This window comes from Pipistrellus hanaki (genome assembly GCF_964339955.1).
Source record: "Pipistrellus hanaki genome assembly, chromosome: 1".
Taxonomy (NCBI): Eukaryota; Metazoa; Chordata; class Mammalia; order Chiroptera; family Vespertilionidae; genus Pipistrellus; species Pipistrellus hanaki.
In genome coordinates, this window is record NC_140503.1 from 60,734,241 (window position 1) to 60,753,803 (window position 19,563).

At 40.0% G+C, this 19,563-nt stretch overlaps 1 protein-coding gene across 2 annotated transcripts in view; it reads left to right on the plus strand.

Annotated features, from left to right (window-relative positions):
- Nucleotides 1-18,470, plus strand: part of TTBK2 (tau tubulin kinase 2) — a 134,989-nt gene extending 116,519 nt beyond the window's left edge. For both annotated transcript variants that reach the window (XM_084903073.1, XM_084903074.1), the window contains 3 exons: nucleotides 1,321-1,909; nucleotides 5,648-6,903; nucleotides 10,935-18,470. In XM_084903073.1, coding sequence (XP_084759199.1) covers nucleotides 1,321-1,909; nucleotides 5,648-6,903; nucleotides 10,935-11,397 — 2,308 coding nt within the window. In that variant the 3' untranslated portion in view covers nucleotides 11,398-18,470. The remainder of the gene's footprint in view (nucleotides 1-1,320; nucleotides 1,910-5,647; nucleotides 6,904-10,934) is intronic.
- Nucleotides 18,471-19,563: the final 1,093 nt, after the last annotated feature.

Consider the following 19,563-nt stretch of genomic DNA (forward strand, 5'->3'; position numbering starts at 1 on the left):
TTAAGGAAAAAATGTATTGCTTAAACTATTTCCCTACAGATGAGATCAGTTCTCAGAAGGCAGTGTAGCCAAACACCACCAGTCACACTATGTTGCCTGCCCCTCAGAGAGATTTGTATGTACAGTGTCAACTGCCTCTTGATCCAACAAAACTGAAAATATACCCTGAAGCTTCCCCCATCCAAGCACCATTATTGGAGTTCTGTGTGCATAGTGGGCTAGGTGTGGGCGAGCAGGTACAGTACCTGCTCTTCTTCAAAGCCTTGCCTTTGGAGGATATAATTGAATGAGTATATATTTGCATACATTGCTAAAGACAAACAAATGCAGAAAGTATTTTCCTTATGTATACTAGCTTCTTTGCTCCCTTTTTCTAAAAATAGTTTATTGACATATGTAATACTTTCAACTTAAAGATTAAAAAATAATAATAAAATAGCCAAAACCGGTTTGGCTCAGTGGATAGAGCGTCCATCTGCGGACTGAAAGGTCCCGTGTTCAATTCCGGTCAAGGGCATGTACATTGGTTGAGGGCATATCCCCAGTAGGAGGTTTGCAAGAGGCAGCTGATTGATGATTCTCTCTCATTGATGTTTCTAACTCTCTATCTCTATCTCTTTCTCTAGAAAATCAATAAAATATATTTTTAAAAAAAATAATAATAATAAAATAGTCTATCGGTTTGTTTGTTTTTAGAGAGAGAGGGGAAGGGAAAGGGAGACAAAGAAACATCCATGTGACAGTGCAGCATCAATTGGCTGCCTCCTGCATGCCCCCTATCAGGGATGGAGCCCTCAACCTAGGCACGTGCCCTGACCAGGAATGGAACAGGCAACCTCCTGGTACATGGGATGATGCCCAACCAACTGAGCCACACCGGCCAGACCTCTTTATTTTTGTAGGGCTTCTGGTGAGGTAAAAGCCCTTTGGGTAAATTGTTCTTGGTCCCTCAGAGCAGAGAGCAGAGGGCAGTGTGATTGAATTGGCCAGGCAAAGATGAAGTGGATCATACAAGTCAACCAGTTAGGCTTCTCTGCAGCAGGAGAGAAATCTCCCATGACTCCATCTTCCCAAACAAGATCCTGAAAAGTAGAGAAGAGCATGATCAATCTGTGAAACTTTCCTTATGCTTTATCTGTGTTATTTTATTTATTTATTTTTATTTTTTTATTAAATTATTATCTTTATACATATACCAATGCCCCCCCCATACTATCTGTGTTATTTTAATCTCTGTGTGAATATTAATTCTGTATAGAGCTTATAGGTTATGCAATAAGTATTACCCTTGGACAATTAACTTCTCTCTGTTTTCTTAAGCCTGGAGAAAATGCAGAAAGATTCCATTGCAGGAAAGGAACCTGTTCTTCCTGCCCTGCCTCATAAGCCTTGTGTTCCTGCTGGGGCCCGTACTGACCACATCTGGAACTATGATGAAGAATATCTTCCAGATGCTTCTAAGCCTGCCTCTGCCCATACTCCTGAGCAGGCGGATGGTGGCGGCAGCAATGGATTTATAGCTGTTAACTTGAGCTCTTGCAAGCAGGAGGTTGATTCCAAAGAATGGGTGATTGTGGACAAGGAGCAGGACCTTCGGGATTTTAGGACAAATGAGGCTTTAGGCCATAAAACAACAGGGAGCCCTTCTGATGAGGAGCCTGAAGTACTTCAAGTTCTAGAAGAATCACCTCAAGATGGAAACCTCCGATTGGGTTCTTGGGAAGAAAATATTCGTTTAAAGAAGGAAACCTCAGGTGTGATCTTAGCACTTTCTGGGGAATGCTATGCCACTGCTGCTTCAGAGCAATATACAGATAGGCTAGAACTCCAGGCTGGAGCTGGTGGTCAGTTTACTGCAGCAACACCCACAAGTCCAATGGAGGCACAAGCGGAAGGACCCCTTACAGCGGTAAGAGATTTGTTCCTGACATTTATCTGTTATCCACTCAAGGTATTATTAAGAAAGGACTGTCCTGGCCAGTGTAGTTCAATTGGTTGAGCATCATCCTGTGCACTGCAAGGTCACTGGTTCAATTCCCGGTCAGGGCACAGGCCTGTGTTGAGGAATTGATCCCCTGTTGAGGTGCGGCTGGTTGATTTTTCTCTCTCACGTCAATTTCTCTGTCTTTTTCTTCCTCTACCTTTCTCTATCTCTAAAAATCAGTAAATTTTTGTATAAGTAAATTTAGTCCTTTCATATGTATAAGTAAATACAATATATATATTTTTTGTCCTTTCATATGTATAAGTAAATTTTAGTCCTTTCATATGAAAGGACTAATAGATCAACTCAGGCCCTTCACCAGACTGGACTAATAGAAAGGACTATGAAAGGACTAACAGATGAAAGGACTAATAGATCAACTCAGGCCCTTCACCAGACTCCTAAGTATGCAAATGTGTATAGGAATGATGCTTGGACTAGTTAGTCTTCCAGTATGAAATTTCTCAAAAAGTGAGGTTTCCTGTCAAGATACCAACTCAATACACAATATGTCATTATACCGTAACTTCAGAATAACATTTATACTTAGACTATAAGAACTATTTATCTATGTGTGTATACATAATGATTTTTTTAAAATTGTAATTCTAGATATTTTTTAATATCTACATTAAAAACATGGTGAGGAAGCACCTGGCTGGTGTGACTCAGTGGTTGAACATCAACCTATGAATCAGGAGGTCATGGCACATGCCCAGGTAGGGAGAGTGCAGAAGGCAACTGATCAATGATTCTTTCTCATTATGGATTTTTCTACCTCTCCCTCTCACTTCCTCTCTGAAATCAATAAAAAAAATATAAAAGAAAAGAAAATATGGTGAGGAAGGAATATTTTTAACCATGATTTGTACCAGCACTTTATTTTTATTTATTTATTTGATTTTATTAAAGAATTATAAATTTATTAGGTCATATGGAAACCCAGATGGACTGAGCCCCAAAATGGCACCAGCCCATGGTTTGTACTTTATACTGTTGCTAAATCTAATTCTTTTTTTTCCCTCTCTCTTTTGTGATTGTGGACAAGGAGCAATTTCTCCACCTAGACATTTCTAATATTTTATATTCTTCTTAAGCAATAGTTTTATAGCTTTGATGTCCACTGTTTAAAATACAGAGGCCCAAGCTCATTTTCAGAACTTCTGCTTTAGAAGGTCTGGGATAGAGTGGCATCTGTATTTTAACAAGAAGCTAAAGGTAATTGTGATAAGTCCTCTGCAAAGGAATGTTTTGAGGAAACTGCTGTTTACTCTCATTTTGAGCATTCATAAGGAGACCCCTGTTACACTGCTGTTTTCAGTAAGTAGTGCTGTCTCCACAGCTGTGTGAGTGGCAGGAGTTCCAGAAAAGCCAGAGATGGAGGCAGTAAGAAACTGTGTACACAAACCGTAGACACAAGCAGTTACATCAGTCCTTACATGTTGGGAATACCAGGTTTTCTTAAATTCCATCATTATCTAGTGGCCCTCTCCTCCAACTCACCAGAAATAGCATTGTTCCCCAGACTGAAATGTTTTTTATTAGAACACAATTCCTCATGCAAGTGTAAAGCAATGAGAAAAGATAATAGAATTTGATTTTGTGAATAAATAGCTCTGTAGGAATTGACCTGCACTACAAAATGAGAAAATAAATGCCTACTTCTTATTTATTTGTTTATCTTATAATCGTCATCTGAGGAAGTGTGTTGTGTGTGTGTGTGTGTGTGTGTGTGTGTATGAGAGAGAGGGAGAGAGAGAGAGAGAGAGAGAGAGAGAGAGAGAGAGAGAGAGAGAGCGCGCGCTCTCGATTGGTTGTCCTCAGAATGCTCCCTGACTGGGACTAAACCCACTACTCAGGTACGTGCCCTAACTGGGACTCTAACGAGCAACCCTTTGATGCACAGGATGACAATTAACTGAGCTATTCTGGCCAGGCTACCTCCTTTTTAAAATCAGTTAGTTGGTCTTTCCTTCTTCCCCAAGACTGCTTTTAAAGTTATATAGGTTGTTTACAGCATGCCTAGCCAAGGGAGCAGTTGGGTCTGAACTATAGCTCAAACTTTGCTAGCCAAACTGTGCATCTTTGTTTCCTCTTTGAAGAGTATCCTTTTCCAAATTGTACAAAGGTACCATACCACTTCTGTCCCTTCCCTGTATCCCTTTTTTCACCCCACCTTTTCTCTTTCCATTTCTTCCCTCTTTCCACCTTCCCAGATTCAGTTTCTTCTTTTCTTTGACTAGATGCTGTGTTCTCACTGTTGTTCAAGTATTTTTCCAATAGCATTCTGGTGTGCTTCTCTTCAAAAGGCTTTCTAAAGCCTTGGCTTAATTTCTCCTAGTATTTTTTTGCCCATTCCCATCAATACTGTCCAGTCCACAAAGATTATTCTTATAGCTCTTACACTATATACAACATTTTCTCAAGTTGTTGAAAGACTTGTATTTATATATTTAATATGTTTGACCTTTTTCAAATATTTTTAAATAAAAATATTTTTCTTGCCCATTTGGCATGGGTCAGTGGTTGAATGTTGACCTATGAACCAGGAGGTCACATTTCAGTCCCAATGAGGGCATATGCCTGGGTTATTGGCTCAATCCCCAATGTGGGGCGTGCAGGAGGCAGCCGATCAATGATTCTCTCTCATCATTGATGTTTCTATCTCTCTCCCTCTCCCTTTCTCTCTGAAATCAATAAAAATATGATTAAAACAATTTTTTAATATTTTATTGATTTTTCACAGAGAGGAAGGGAGAGAGATAGAGAGTTAGAAACATCGATGAGAGAGAAACATTGATCAGCTGCCTCCTGCACACCCCCTACTGGGGATGTGCCAGAAACCAAGGTACATGCCCTTGACCGGAATCGAACCTGGGACCTTTCAGTCTGCAGGCTGACACTCTATCCACTGAGCCAAACCAGTTTCAGCAAAACAATTTTTTTAAGTTTTCTTTACTGAAAGTCTCTATCAGCTGCATCACTTTTTTACTTACTTGTATGTCTAAGTAAGTAAAAACTTACTATTTTCTTCATTTGGGGAAGGATATATTTATCTTGATTATCTCCTTGAGGCTTAAATTCAGAGTTTACTTTTGCAAAGTTGATGCTATCACTTCCTTAACTGACCGTAGGCACATTAAATAGAGAGAGTCATTCCTGTCTTGAGTCCTGAAAGAGGAGAAAGAAAGGCTGTTAATCAAACCTGGTAAGAGTCCTATCTATGAGAGTGGGGCCATGTGACAGGAGCTAAGGCCAGGAGTGGTAGAATGTAGTCCCTTGCAGTCCCTTGGGGAGGGGCCAGAGAGAATTAATATCCAGACCCTCATCTCCACAATTCAGATTCTCTGTTGGTGCTGGTTATTGGACAAACTCAGAAATCAGAAGACAAGGGAGCCTGGGATAGCACAGTCTGCAGAAGTCAGTGTTCCAGAACACAAAGCAGGGATGAACCTCGAAGAAGACTGTGCTTTATAGTTTCTGAGCTTGGGTGTCATGCATTTTTATTCAGAATTGTTCATTTTAAGTATGAATTAGGCAGACCCGGCCAGCATAGGTGTTCCTATTATAAATTAGAATTTGAACTGTTAAATCTCAAATCCTGCATCTTCACTTACATTTTACATTATTGCATTTTAACTTTTTTTTCTTTTTTCTCTCCAGATTACAATTCCTCGACCTTCTGTGGCATCTACACAGTCGACTTCAGGAAGCTTTCACTGTGGTCAGCTGCCAGAGAAGAAGGACCTTCAGCCCGTGGAGCCCACTGTGGAACTTTATTCTCCAAGGGAGAACTTCTCTGGGTTAGCTGTGACAGAGGGAGAACCTCCTAGTGGAGGAAGCAGAACAGACTTGGGGCTGCAGATGGAGCATATTGGTCCTGACATGTTACTCAGTACTAGAGAGTGTGAAAAATCTCAAGGACCAGAAGACCTTCCTGACCATAACAGACTGGCTGTGAGAGAGTTTGAGAGTCTCCCTAGGGAGACTGAAGAGAAAAGCCTGCTAGGGTCAGATAATGAAGATGAGAAGTTAAGTAAAGGGCAGCATTATATTGAGATCTCCTCTCTCCCAGGAGACCTAGAAAGGGATCACTCAGCAACTACTGAGCCTCTTGAAATGACAAAGACACAGACTTTTAGTGTAATGCCAAATCAAGACAAAAATCATGAGATAATGAAGCTTCTGGCAGTTGGAACTTCAGAAATTTCTCCAGGAGGCATTGACCCACATGCTGAAGGACAGATAGGCCCGGTGGCAACAATGCAAAACAATAAGCTATCTAAGGATGATGACATCAAGAGTGAAGACTTGCCTGGTCTTCAAGGAGACCTCTCTGCTTTTTTGCACCAAGAGGGTAAGAAAGAGAAAACTGACCCTAGAAATAGAGAACTATTTAATAGTGTTTCAGAGAGTGAACAGTGTCCCTCATCCCGGAAGGATGTGGTTAGGTCATCCTTCGTAACTAGACACAGCCGAATCCCTGTTTTAGCACAAGAGATAGACTCAGCTTTTGACTCATCCTCTCCACTCTCTGCAAAAGAAAAGCTCCTCCAAAAGAAAGCTTATCAGCCAGACCTACTCAAACTTCTGGTGGAAAAAAGGCAACTCAAGTCTTTTCTTGGGGACCTCTCAAGTGCCTCTGATAAATTGCTGGAGGAGAGACTAGCTACTGTTCCTGCTCCCTTTTCTGAGGAGGAAGTCTTCGCTCCCTTTTCAAGACTGGCGATAGACACCCCCCTGAGCAGGACAGCTGAAGACAGCTTTTTGTCACCTATCATCTCCCAGTCCAGAAAGAGCAAAATTCCAAGGCCAGTGTCATGGGTCAATACAGATCAAGTCAATATCTCCACTTCATCACAGTTCTTGCCTCGGCCACCGCCAGGAAAGCCACCCACGAGGCCCGGAGTAGAAGCCAGGTAATGCTGTATGCTCTCCCTATGTTAAGTGTATAGCGCTGTTTCTGTGTCTGCTTGACTCTAAGTTTTAATCCATTACTTTATTTTGAGAAAACTGCTGCTGAAAGTTATTGTATACTTCGGGAAGCTTATGGTGAACATGCTCCATCTCAAGATACTTGTGAACCCTGGTTTAAATGCTTTAAAAGTGATGATTTCTATGTGAAAGACAAAGAGCGTCCAAGCCAACCAAAAACAAACTCAAAAACAACTTGCAGAAAGATTAAACATTGCTTAGCAAACAATTTCTGATCATTTACAAGTAATGGGAAATATATTTTTTTTAATATATATTTTTATTGATTTCAGAGAGGAAGTGAGAGGGATAGATAGAAAGAGAGCAACATCAATGATGAGAGAAAATCATTGACTGACTGCCTCCTGCACGCCCCCCACTGCTGGGGGTCAAGCCCGCAACTCTGGCATGTGCCCTTAGCCAGAATCGAGCCCTAAACCCTTCAGTCTGCAGACCAATGCTCTATCCACTAAGCCAAACCAGCTAGGGCTGGGAAAGATTTTAAGGGAAGGAAAATGGGTCCCACATCTACTGAACAAAACACAAATGGAAAACCAAAAGGTCACCAGTAAAATGTTGCTTCAATGGCATGAAAGAAAGTCTTTTTTGCATAGAATTGTGACTGGCACTGAAAAATGGGTTTTGTTCAGATGTGGCACCCATTTTCCTTCCTTTAAAATCGTTCTCATTGCTTGTAAATGATTGGAAATTGTTTGTTGAGCAATGTTTAATCTTTCTGCAAGGTTTTTTTTTTTTGAGTTTGACACGCATCTTCATCCAATAATGCATGTAATTGTTGATTGTTGGTCTTCAGACTTTTGCGGTTGGCTTGAACGTTCTTCGTCTTTCACATCGAAATCATCACTGTTAAAGCATTCACAGGTATAAACCATTGTAACACAAGTATCTTGAAATGGATGGAGCATATTCACCATAAGCTTCCCGAAGTATTCAGTAGCACTTTTCTTCAAAATAAAGTAATGAATTAAAACTTCCTGCAAATGCTCTATTTTTGGCATGAAATTCAATATTTTTAAGGGTAAAAATATCTATGATGTTAACACCTTCAGAAAATTTGACATAAGAAATTTTTTGTTTGTTTGTTTGTTTTTTAATATATTTTATTGATTTTTTTTTTTGCCCCCCTCCCTCCCTCCCAAACATACCCTCCCTCCCCAGAGTTTTATGTCCATTGGTTGTACTTATATGACATAAGAAGTTTTGAAGCTTGTTGTCAATACAACAAAATAGCATACATATCAAATCTCATATATATCAACATATGTGCAACTCCATTTATTGAAAAAAAAATCCGCATTATTAACCGGTACACCTAGTGCATTTACATGAAAACTAGACTGTCCGAGATAATATAATTATAGGCCTCTTCCTGTTATAAGGATATCTGAAGCATATTAAAGTAAGATTCTATTTGTATCATTACACAGCAGAACTTGTTACCCTTACCTACAGAAAGTTTAGTTTTGACTTGCCCTAAGGTTTCAGGTTCAGGGTAACTAAACATTGGATTTAAAGTGCCAATGGGACAAGACTTCCATAGGAAGAATGGTGATGAGTAAACAGCAGTCATTTTATGAGATTTTAAAAAGGTGATTCTATGAACAATATTTACGTATCCCCTTTTTCTTCTGCTTGGCATCTATGCTTCATAGAGATGGCATATCTGTGGCTTGAACTTGTTTGTACTTACAACAAACAAATCTTAATTATCATTCATTATTTAGCATTTTATGGTGTTCCTAAAAGTAGCACTTAGTAACTAAGTCCAGCCTGTGACATTGTGCCAGCTAGTAGAGTGGACCCATCTGGATACTCAGAGGGAGTATCAACTTTCCCACTTAGGTCCTGGCACAAATGAATTATTTTATTCCATTTCAGAATTTTTATTCTAAGATCCTTGAGAATAGACTTAACCCAAATGAGTTTCGTGTCATTTTTTCAGAATAAGTAGATGGTGGGGAAAGAGAAGGAAAGAAAATTCATAGAAAAAATCAGTAATTTATTGCTGATCCATGATGATGATGATGATGAAGGATGGCTATTTATGTACCTGCATTCTGTACGTACTAATACAACCTTGAAGTTCTTCTCCCACTTCCTTCTGTAAGGAGTGGCATGTCAGCAATTTGAGGTTTAAATTCTTAATCTGAGTGGATTTTAAGCTAAAACAGAAAAAAACATTTAGGGCAAAGAAGACATTGCTATTCATGTGAATACTTTCTAGACTTGGAGTTCTGACTTGTCAGTTAAAGAGGGGCAGTCAGTTCCCAAATTCAGCTCTCCCGAATCTCAGGCTTCCATCGGGGCAGAGACTGAGGCCCAGAGGAATCAGTGAGGACTCTTTTATTTTGAAAACTATTAAATGAAGCTGAAATAACCTTTTTCTACAGTTGCTGCTATTGGTGAGCACAGTTCATGTTGAAAACTTACATTGTGCCGGAGGCAGAGGGCAGCACCTCTGCATGAGCAGTCTGTTCACCCGCTCCCTTGCCTTGTTGGCCTTCAGGATGAGGCCTCCGGGAACACAGCCTTAGCCCCAGAGGTTGGAGGGAGGTTGACAGGCAGCAGGATGTCAGCTGGAAGATGCAGTCACAGGTTGTGGCTCAGTGACCATGTTTCTCCCCCACCAGGCCTGCCTTTCTAGGATGTTGTCTTAGAGCAAGAGCAGTCTGCCACAGGAGTGGGAGAGGGCTGTTTGCTGAACCCTCCAGGCATCTCCAGAGGCCAAAAGGCGAGCACACATGCTCAGACCTCTCCCCTCCCCTCCACCCTCACCCCCATCTGTCTCTCACCCAGCACCTGGGGAGAATGGTGCTACCTAGGAAGAGTGCACATGGATAAAACACACATGAAGGAGGTGGGGCTTCCTACGCTCCTTGTTTCCCGCTGCTAAAATTGCACTATTTATTGCAATGTACAAAGAATCCTGGGTGGGGTGGGGAAGAGTGTTCAATACACAATGCCAGTGCAAAAAAAAAGAAAGAAAGAAAACTTATATTGTGGGGTTAATATTTGCATACAGTAGGTCCTCGGGTTACTTCGAAGATCCGTTCCTACGGCGTGATGTAACGTGATTTTCGCCGTAAGTCGGAACCCACCTACATAAAAGCACCTACGTCACTCACATGGAGCACGTACACAGCAGTAATGAAGTGAAACAGTAAAAAAAAAAATTTTTTAAGATAACGATTCCTGCCGAAACCGGTTTGGCTCAGTGGTAGAGCATCGGTCTGCGGACTGAAGGGTCCCAGGTTCGATTCTGGTCAAGGGCATGTACCTTGGTTGCGGGCACATCCCCGGTGGGGGGGTGTGCAGGAGGCGGCTGGTCGATGTTTCTCTCTCATCGACGTTTCTGGTTCTCTATCTCTCTCCCTTCCTCTCTGTAAAAAATCAATAAAATATATTTAAAAAAAAAAAAAAAAACAATTCCTGACCTTTACTTGTGGTAAATAGATGATAAAAAACACAAAGCATTTTTTTTTTTTTTTTTAATAAATGGGAGATGGCGATGTTACCACGAAACGACATTCAATAAGTCCGACGTAACCTGAGGACTGCCTGTATATGTATACACAATTCCTGTCCTAGAAGCCTAAAACAAAATGTTAAGGCATTTTATGCTAGAGATGTTTTATTTAATCCTAAAACCAGAAGAGCAAACATGCCTAGGAGGAAGGGAACTAACAACATCCAAGTGCTTCTAAATGGCAGACCTCCAACTAAGCACTTCACTTGGGTATTGCCCTTGGCTGCTCAGTAACGTGGTGAGATGGATAATATTCCCATTAAAAGCTAGGAGAGATTAAATAATTGTCCAGGGTCATAGAACTGGTATGTAAAAGAGTAGTTGTATTCTGTGTTTCCTGAATTTTGACTCAGATCATACAAATTATGATTGGGACTTTATAGGCACACTTGAATTAAAATGAAAATAATTTTTCTCTGCTCTTTTAAGGCTCCGCAGATACAGAGTCCTAGGGAGTAGCAATTCTGACTCAGACCTTTTCTCCCGCCTGGCCCAAATTCTTCAAAATGGATCTCAGAAACCCCGGAGCACGACTCAGTGCAAGAGTCCAGGATCCCCTCACAACCCAAAAACACCACCCAAGAGTCCCGTCGTCCCTCGCAGGAGCCCCAGTGCCTCTCCTCGAAGTTCTTCTTTGCCTCGCACATCCAGTTCCTCGCCATCTAGGGCTGGTCGGCCCCACCATGACCAGAGGAGTTCATCCCCGCATCTGGGGAGAAGCAAGTCACCTCCCAGCCACTCCGGATCCTCCTCCTCCAGGAGGTCCTGCCAACAGGAGCATTGCAAACCCAGCAAGAACGGCCTGAAGGGATCCGGCAGCCTCCACCACCACTCGGCCAGCACTAAGGCCCCCCCAGGGAAGAGTAAGTCAGCCAGTAAGCTCAGCAGATAGGAGCCAGGCCGCTCCGTGAAAGGTGTGAGACTCCCCCAAACCTGATGCATGTGTATCCCTTACTGTCTATTTTAAAAGTCTGTGTTGATTTTCTCTTGCAAAAGAAAGTAACATGATAAATTATTTATAAGGAGACATAAATATATGATAAGGAATTACCTAAGGCAGGCAGCAAGCAGATCAGGAATCAATACCTTTGCATAGGAAGGGCAGTCTAGCAAATCCAAGAGGGAGAAACTGATTAAATGAACTTCCTTTTCTTTCTTTCTTTTTTTTTTTTTCTTTATCTACTTCTAAAACAAAAGAGTCAAAGGTAGAAGATGGAATGGAATTTTAAAGGGTTTGGCCTTTTTATTCTTCACGACTATCCTCAAACATTATATAGCAAAATTGAAACCTGCTTTAATATTTTCATTGAAAACTTCTCAACTTTGGAATTCGGAACTGCTCCAATATTGAAGTATGTAAGAAGTCTGTTAGTGGGGAGCCAATGCTGATACACATATACTTAGCTTGTGAATCTATCTATATGGAGAGTTCACACCTTTACTTTGCCTCATTCCTAGTACCCTCCTTGGATTTCATATTTTTTTTAAATTAGCATTTCTCATCTGATCCAATCTCTTATTTTACCAATACATTTTAATATGCTTATAGCAGCATATGCTAATGTTTTCCTTTGTAGCACTATGGTCTCAGTATACTTTTATTGTGAGAAATAACTGATGACACTTAGGTAATGGAAGGGAAATTCTAAATAGAACTAGTTTGCAGGCGTTAGTGCTTTAGGGAGAGACGGGCAGCGTGGGGTCAATGCCTTTGAGGTAGATGAACTCTCCTTCCCCGTTAGTTTCTTCCTTGTGGAAGGAACACTGACCAGAGAACACCTTGATTCCTTAATTCTTCTAGGTTCCAACCATTTCTAATGCCAATCTCCAAGATGATACCAAGGAAGTACAGTTCTGTGAAATGTGACTTCATACTTTTAGAGATTTAAAAAGAAAAGTAGAAAGAAATTAGGTATGTTGTTGAGACTTATTATCCTTAAACTTTGTGTTTTATACATGAAGCCAGTTAGGAATGAGTATCTGGGGAAATAAATTTAGGTTCAGTGTTTGTCTTTTAAAGTTTTTTACCAGCTTCTCCTGTGCTTTAGTTTGAGTATTTGGGTTTCTTGACCTGATTTCTATGTAATCTCAATTTACAGAGCTATAAAGAGGATCATATTTGTTCTAATCGCACTCTTCTGCTAACAGGAATCAGGCAAAATTAAATCATAGTAGACTTTGAAGATGGGTTTTTTTTTTATACTTTGGTGGTGGTTTTTTTTTTTTTTTTTAATGTTGTAAAGACCTTATTAAGGTCAGATAAATTGGTCTGCTTGCTGTTGAAATTTGCCTTCTAGCAAATTCTGTGCTTTCTTTTTGAACTTGTGTTTGCTGCCAAACTTAATGTGGTTGAATTTGGGGGGGAAAGAAATATATTTTCTCACCGAGTGAACATATTCTAATGCTGCATCAAAGTTGCCCTGAAGCTGCACTGAACTTATCTTGTTCTCTTTATCTGTGTTGAGCTTTCTAAAAAAACAAACAACACAAAAAAAAATACACAAAAAAACCCAAACCTCAAAACACTATTGAGGCATATTTTGTCTCCCATAAGAGTTGTAGCCTAGTGTGGAAACTCAATTTCTCTCTGCTTTCAAGCACGACAGGGGAATGCAATAGATAAGACATATTTGTTGTTTACCTAAAGCAACTGTAACATTGGAAGACCCATCTTTCTGTATTATATTGTATAATAGTTGCTATAACACTACTTGCATGTCTTCATGGTAAATTATATAAATATTTATAAAAATATAGAGAAACATATGCTTATATAAACTCATTCTTTCTCATTCTCCATTTGTAATCTCAAGATCACGGGTGGAGAAATACCTTTTTACTGTGTGCCTTGCGTACACTTGGGCCTTGCCTGTCTTCATTCTCTGAAAATATGTCCTTGGCATGTGACACTTAAGATTCTTCTTGCCTTCCTTGCGTATAATTGCAAGGGTTGGCAGTCTTTAACGGGCCAAGATAGGTTATTTGATTTTCATTTAAAAAATATTTTAATAGGGGGAAAATTACTGGGACATGCTTGTAATACTGGTTCAAAGATTTGTCTTGTTAATTACATAATGCTGTTCTTATGGTTAGAGTGGATAAACTGGGATGATAATCACGGGTCTAACGAATTGATTTTTTAAAAATATCCCTTAAAATTACCATTCTGCTTTCCTCTTTTAACTTCACTTTTTGAGGGGTGGTAGAGGAGTAAGCTACAATTAAGAAATTCTCTTTTTTTCTGCTGTACTTGCAAAATTGTGCGAAAAGTAGCCAGCTTTAAATCCTGACCCCTTTAGTCAGAAATGTGCTTGTAGTCACCATTGGCAAAGCTGAGAGAGGCTGCAGTGTAGTGTGTGTGTTCTTTTATATCTGATCGGCTTTTCTGTGCTAGGAGTCAAAACCGGCAATGATGGCAACTTAATGTTTTTCCTCGTATAGTTCTTTCCATTTTTTCTCACAACTTTTCCACTGTATTTTGCTCCCTTTTCTAAATGGTACCCACAAACTCAAGGTCCAGAAACAGCCTTGCTGTGCAAGACTATTTTATTTTGCATGTAGAGAAAGTGTTAACCAGAGACTTTTCTGCTTGATACTTTCGAAAGAAAACAAACTAATACTATATTATGTATTAGTAGGTCCACTTGAAAGTACTATCTATACAGGGTGGGGCAAAAGTAGGGTTTTAGTTCTTTGTGTGGAAAACAATACAGTAATTAATAAATAATAATGCAAGAATGAACTGTTTTGCATATCACAGCTGTAAACCTACTTTTGTCCCACCCTGCATAGAGATTTTACGGTTTTTAAGTACAATTTGTGTTTTTAGATAGTATCTGCCTCGGGCTAAAAAGAGAAGTGCACAGCCCTGAGTAAAGCGCTTTTGGCACAAGGACTTTGTTTTATTGTAAAGTGTGGCACAGAGAATGAGTTGTATTGTTATTTTCACTTTATTTATTTATTTTTTTAGTGATGGCTTATTTCAAAATTCAGTGACAGACATTGGTCATCCAAGTAATTTTAAACCAGTTTGGTTATTCTACCTAAGATGAGGGACATACATGGCCATTAGTTAAAGTCAAGCCAAACTACACTGAAAGTATTATGGAGCAGAAGTAAATTATCTTTTGAAAATCAAGTGCCTGTCATTTCTCCGATCACAACAAAGTGGCTGGTTACTTTACTCTTACCTTCTCTGTCTAATCTCTGGAACTACTTGGGTGGAATAGAAGATGGAATTAGCAACATTTTAGTCCCTTCAGGTAGCATTCTTTCTAAGATATACTGCCAAATCTCCAGGGTGTACAAATGGATTAAATGACTTTAAAATTCCACATAGTAATCTTTTTTTTTCCCTGTCCTGGGGCACTATATTAGAGGAAAAAGTTAAAACTCGGATTCCAAATAAAGATCACATATTGTTTAGAGACAATCTACATAAGAGTTACAAAAAATAGTTGCCCAGGCATAAGCATACATGGGTTTGTTAATTATATACACATGGTTACAAATGTGCTTGCGAAATAGTTCATTGGAAATATACACAGGCTCTGGAAATGTACACCGTGTAGTGTTACAATTATATATTCAAACAAGAAATTTGGCAGTATGTTACACTCACAAGTAGACAGAATGCAAAATAAAGTTCATCCTCTGCACAAAAAGGAAGGGCCGTTCACACTTTACAAGGTGAGAGGGCGCTGATTGTAAGCAAAGCTGGGGCAGGGCTGACCTTCGGACGGTTTTTGACTGTCACAAAATAAGCAAGACATGGACATAGTGATCTTTTGCACGGCTTAAAGCCATTGAACTTTAACATATAGTGAACAAAAAAGGAAAATTGGGTCATACCAAATTTAACTTTAAAGCACAGATTGTAAACATCTTTGAATGTTTAAGTCTTAGGCAGGCACCATCATTCTCAACTTGGTACGCAAACTGGCCTTGCAGACAGTGGCATAGCTACATTTACTGTTTTTTAGGTTGCATGTTGTGAAGTAAATGTTTTTTTATAAAAGTTGCCAAGTTAATCAAGTCCTAAATAAGTAGCAAAATGATAACTGAGACCCACTGTTATTATCTACTTTATATTATTTGCTTTAAAATACTAAACAAATTTCAGCTGCTTACTAATACAGTGAACTAGATGTGCAGTATCTTTCTGTTTAGCTCCTCCTAATACTGTGGAACTTGAGGTTCTTGAGTAATCATGAGATCCCTTCTAAGCCACAGATTTTTATGCAAAGGTTTCTATGGTTGTTTTCAATCTATAAGGAAAAGGTATACATTAGGGCATGTTTTATAAACCCAGACACAGGTGTAGTTAAGACAATTTTCTGTACCTTTGAATAAAAAACAGATGCCTTTTCCCCAAAAGCAGAGGATTCTTTATTCTAGGAACTGTATTCTTAATCTAACATAAGGAACTGGTGACAGGTGAAACAAGATCCAGAATTTAGAATTTAGGGGGGAAATACATTGTACTCTGGCTATTTGAAAATATATTTACTTATAGATAAGTCTAGATTTAGTCTTGGAGATCAGAGTTTTGACATTTAAAAATGTTCTTCATTCCTTTATATCAATCAAACATGGCATACATTAGGGAATCAGTTCCCCTGTCAGGTTGTTTACATTCATTCTCTTAACATCTGCCCATTTCTGCTTGTGTGTATTGACCACAGATGTGTTGGGGGCTTTGCCTAAAAAGAGATTTTAGTACCGATATTACTGTGGCGATAAAGTGATTGACAATGCCATTGTTTAACTTTCTTGAATTTGGTTCTGTAGACAGTTTATTTGCAGTTACTTATCTATGTTTTAATACAAATGTATTACAGGAGTAAGGAATGGAACCACTATGGTTGTCCACTTAAATCAATATTTACCAAGTTCAGAAACCATAGGTGCATACTTGGACTGTAACTTAGAGAAGGAAATGAGATGGTGCTAGTCCATGTGGAAACCAGGTGGTTGTAGGACACCCTACTTTCCTGTCTCATCTAGCAGAACTCTGGTGTGGACCTCAAGGATGTGGAAGTAGAGCATTTGAGATCTTGCTCCCCAGCAGTTGTCCTCAGTTTTGGCTCAAATAAACTCTTATAAAAATTTTTACATGATGTGGGAGACGTGTGGAAATATCAGATCATTAGATATTAGTGGCGTAGCTGTCCCTCTAGAATTATGAGAAATTTAACCCAGATAGTCTTGAGAGCATGAGGACTCTATTGCCTACCTTGCTAGAGAGAACGGCAGGAGGGACATGGAATTCCGTTAGTCTTAGATAACTCCGGGACATGGGATAAGGCTCCCTATTCTGTAAAGGGGACTTTGGATGCTGCACATCTGAATCCCTAAAAATCCCTGGCTGGATGTGAAATGATGTCGTTAAAGTCTTGGCCCATTAACACATTTTCTAATTCAGTTGTGATTGTTGGCTCTGATTTTTTTTTATTACTCCCCGTAAGCAAATCTGGATCAGAAAATTAAAAGTGACAAGATCAAGATCACCTTGGGGTTATACACAATCTCAAGATCTGAATAGCCAAGTACCATTTATTCAGTAATGATTTGAATATTTCCTTAGACTGCTTGATTCTTGATTCTTGGTCCTAAAGAGACATGTAAAAGAAGTGAAGCCTTTTTCCTTCATTGCCATGTGAAACTTTTACCAGGTCTGCCTCTTTAATTGCAAGTGACAGATGTGGGCATAGTGTGTATCACTGGTGATACTGACACCCGGGGCTTCTGGGTTCCTTAACCTAGAGAAGGGGATTCACCAAGGCAGATCTTTGGCCCATGTGACTGTAGAATTTGCTGATGGCATAACTTTACATGCTAACGATCGATAGGAATTTTATTTCTTTTCATTAGTGTAATATTTCATATTGCGTACAGAAGTGTTCACTCACCCAGTTAAAAACATTGAGTAAACCACATTTTTGTATAAACTACCCTTGACATATGATGCTTTCCCCCCATAATGTACAGTTTAAATCAGTGGTCGCCAGCCTTTCGGACCTCATGGACCACCGGTTGGCGACCACTGGTTTAAGTCCTTAAAATCCCATGTGCAGCACTTCACCGGCCCTGGAGTCTGTCTGGGTTGTTCCTCCCTCACCCACAGGGGTAAACAAGGCTACCGGAGCTTGAATGTGATTTGTTTTAGGAGAGAAACCCAGGGAGGAAAATGCCCGTGGGACTTTTTAAAATTATTTTATTTTTAAACCATTCAGATGGATAAGTCAGTTCACTAAGATAAAAAGCATTCTGAAATACAGACAGGAAGATAAAGGAAATATAACGGTGTGCCACGTAGGGCTCTGAACTGGGATTGGGTGAATCAAATAAAGAGAACAGATCTGATGACCCAGGCTTGAGCCTCCTCGCCTCTCCCTCATACATAGCCCCTGAGCCCTTTCCTGACTCCTTTCCTAAAACAGCCAGTGCCGACTTAATTAGGCCGTTTACTTATACATTGACAGCTTTTAGGGAAAAGAGGGGAAGGGGGAAATATCTAGTTTTTCATTAGATGTAAATCTTTAAAGTGTGAACTATTGGCACCTGTTAAATCAGATTGAACCACAAACCGAAAGAATTCTCTCTTGTCAAGCAACACAAATACGTTAGCATAGAGGACTTTAATAATTCCAGTTTTCTCCCTTCTCCTCTTCACGAAATCAGTGACAAGAAGTTCTCTTGGAAATGCTTCCAGTGGTACTGTGTCCCTTTCCCCTCCAAGCAGCCCTCTATATGCATTTTAGCTCAGGCAACAAGGACAATAGAGTACTGGCAGAAACATGGAGTGCTTTTGTATGGGTCATCTGTACATAAAAGTGTAATTATTTATTTAATTTTCCCATTTGTATCATATTAAAGCTTTGTACAGTGTTTTAATTTCTGTTTTAAAATTATTTTGTATTTTATTTTTATAATCTAGTAATAAAATATTCATTCCGCATGCAACTCTAGTTCTATTTGTATGATGGCTTGGATTTCAAAAGTGGGATATATTATTTCTCTAATAATGTTATTGAATGCACCAGAAGTTCCAAGATTATGAGGGAGCAGAAAGTGTTGCTGTAAATGCAGTACCACATCCAGAGCCCTAGAAAAGAAGTGCTGGACTGAAGACAAACTATCAGGCTCCCTGCAGCTGAAAACCAGGGTTCAAGGATATGAGGAGATGGATTCCTGCATAATAAAATTTCAGGTGTTAACCGCACCCTTTCTCTAGCCGGTTTGGCTCAGTGGATAGAGCACTGGCCTGCCAACTGAAGGGTCCTGGGTTTGATTCTGGTCAAGGGTACATACCCGGGTTGTGGGCTCTATCCCCAGTAGGGGGCGTGGGAGGCAGCTAATCAGTGATTCTCATCATTGACGTTGCTCTCTCTCTCTTCCTCTCTGAAATCAGCAGATACGTTTTAAAGATAAAAGCACCCTTTCAGTCCCCCTTCTATTATATCTCTCGCTGAAGGTACTTTTTCCTTCTGCAAAGGAAGCATCCCTTAGAGCACATGTGTCAAACACACGGCCCGCGGGCCAAATCCAGCCCGCCAGGCCTTGCAATGTGGCCCGCACCGCGCTGTCATCACTGCACTCCGCTGTCAGTTTATGACATTGTCAGTTTATGACTGTTCAGTAAACCATTCGGCCCGTGATTTAGGCTGGATTTTAGATTTTGGCCCCTTCTCTGATTGAGTTCGACACCTCTACCTTAGAGCACTAGAGTAATTCCTGCTTCGCACCACCTTCTCTCCACTGTAACCGGTTTTGAACTAGAGAAACTCTTAGGAGGCATTCACAGGCCCTGCTTGGCGCCTCCTGGTTTGGTTTGGCTTGGCCTGGAGCGTTGGTGCCCTGTGTTTCTCCGCCTGGTTTCCCTTTCTTGATTTCTCAGTGAGCAGCAACATCCAAAGTGCTGGCTTTCATGTTTTTCAAAATATGAGAAATTAAGAAATAACTCAAGCTCCCAAGCTAATCATGAATGGGCCTATTGACATCTGGACTGCAAAGTAGTAAAAATATTAACCTAGTGTAAACCATCATTCCAACGTCG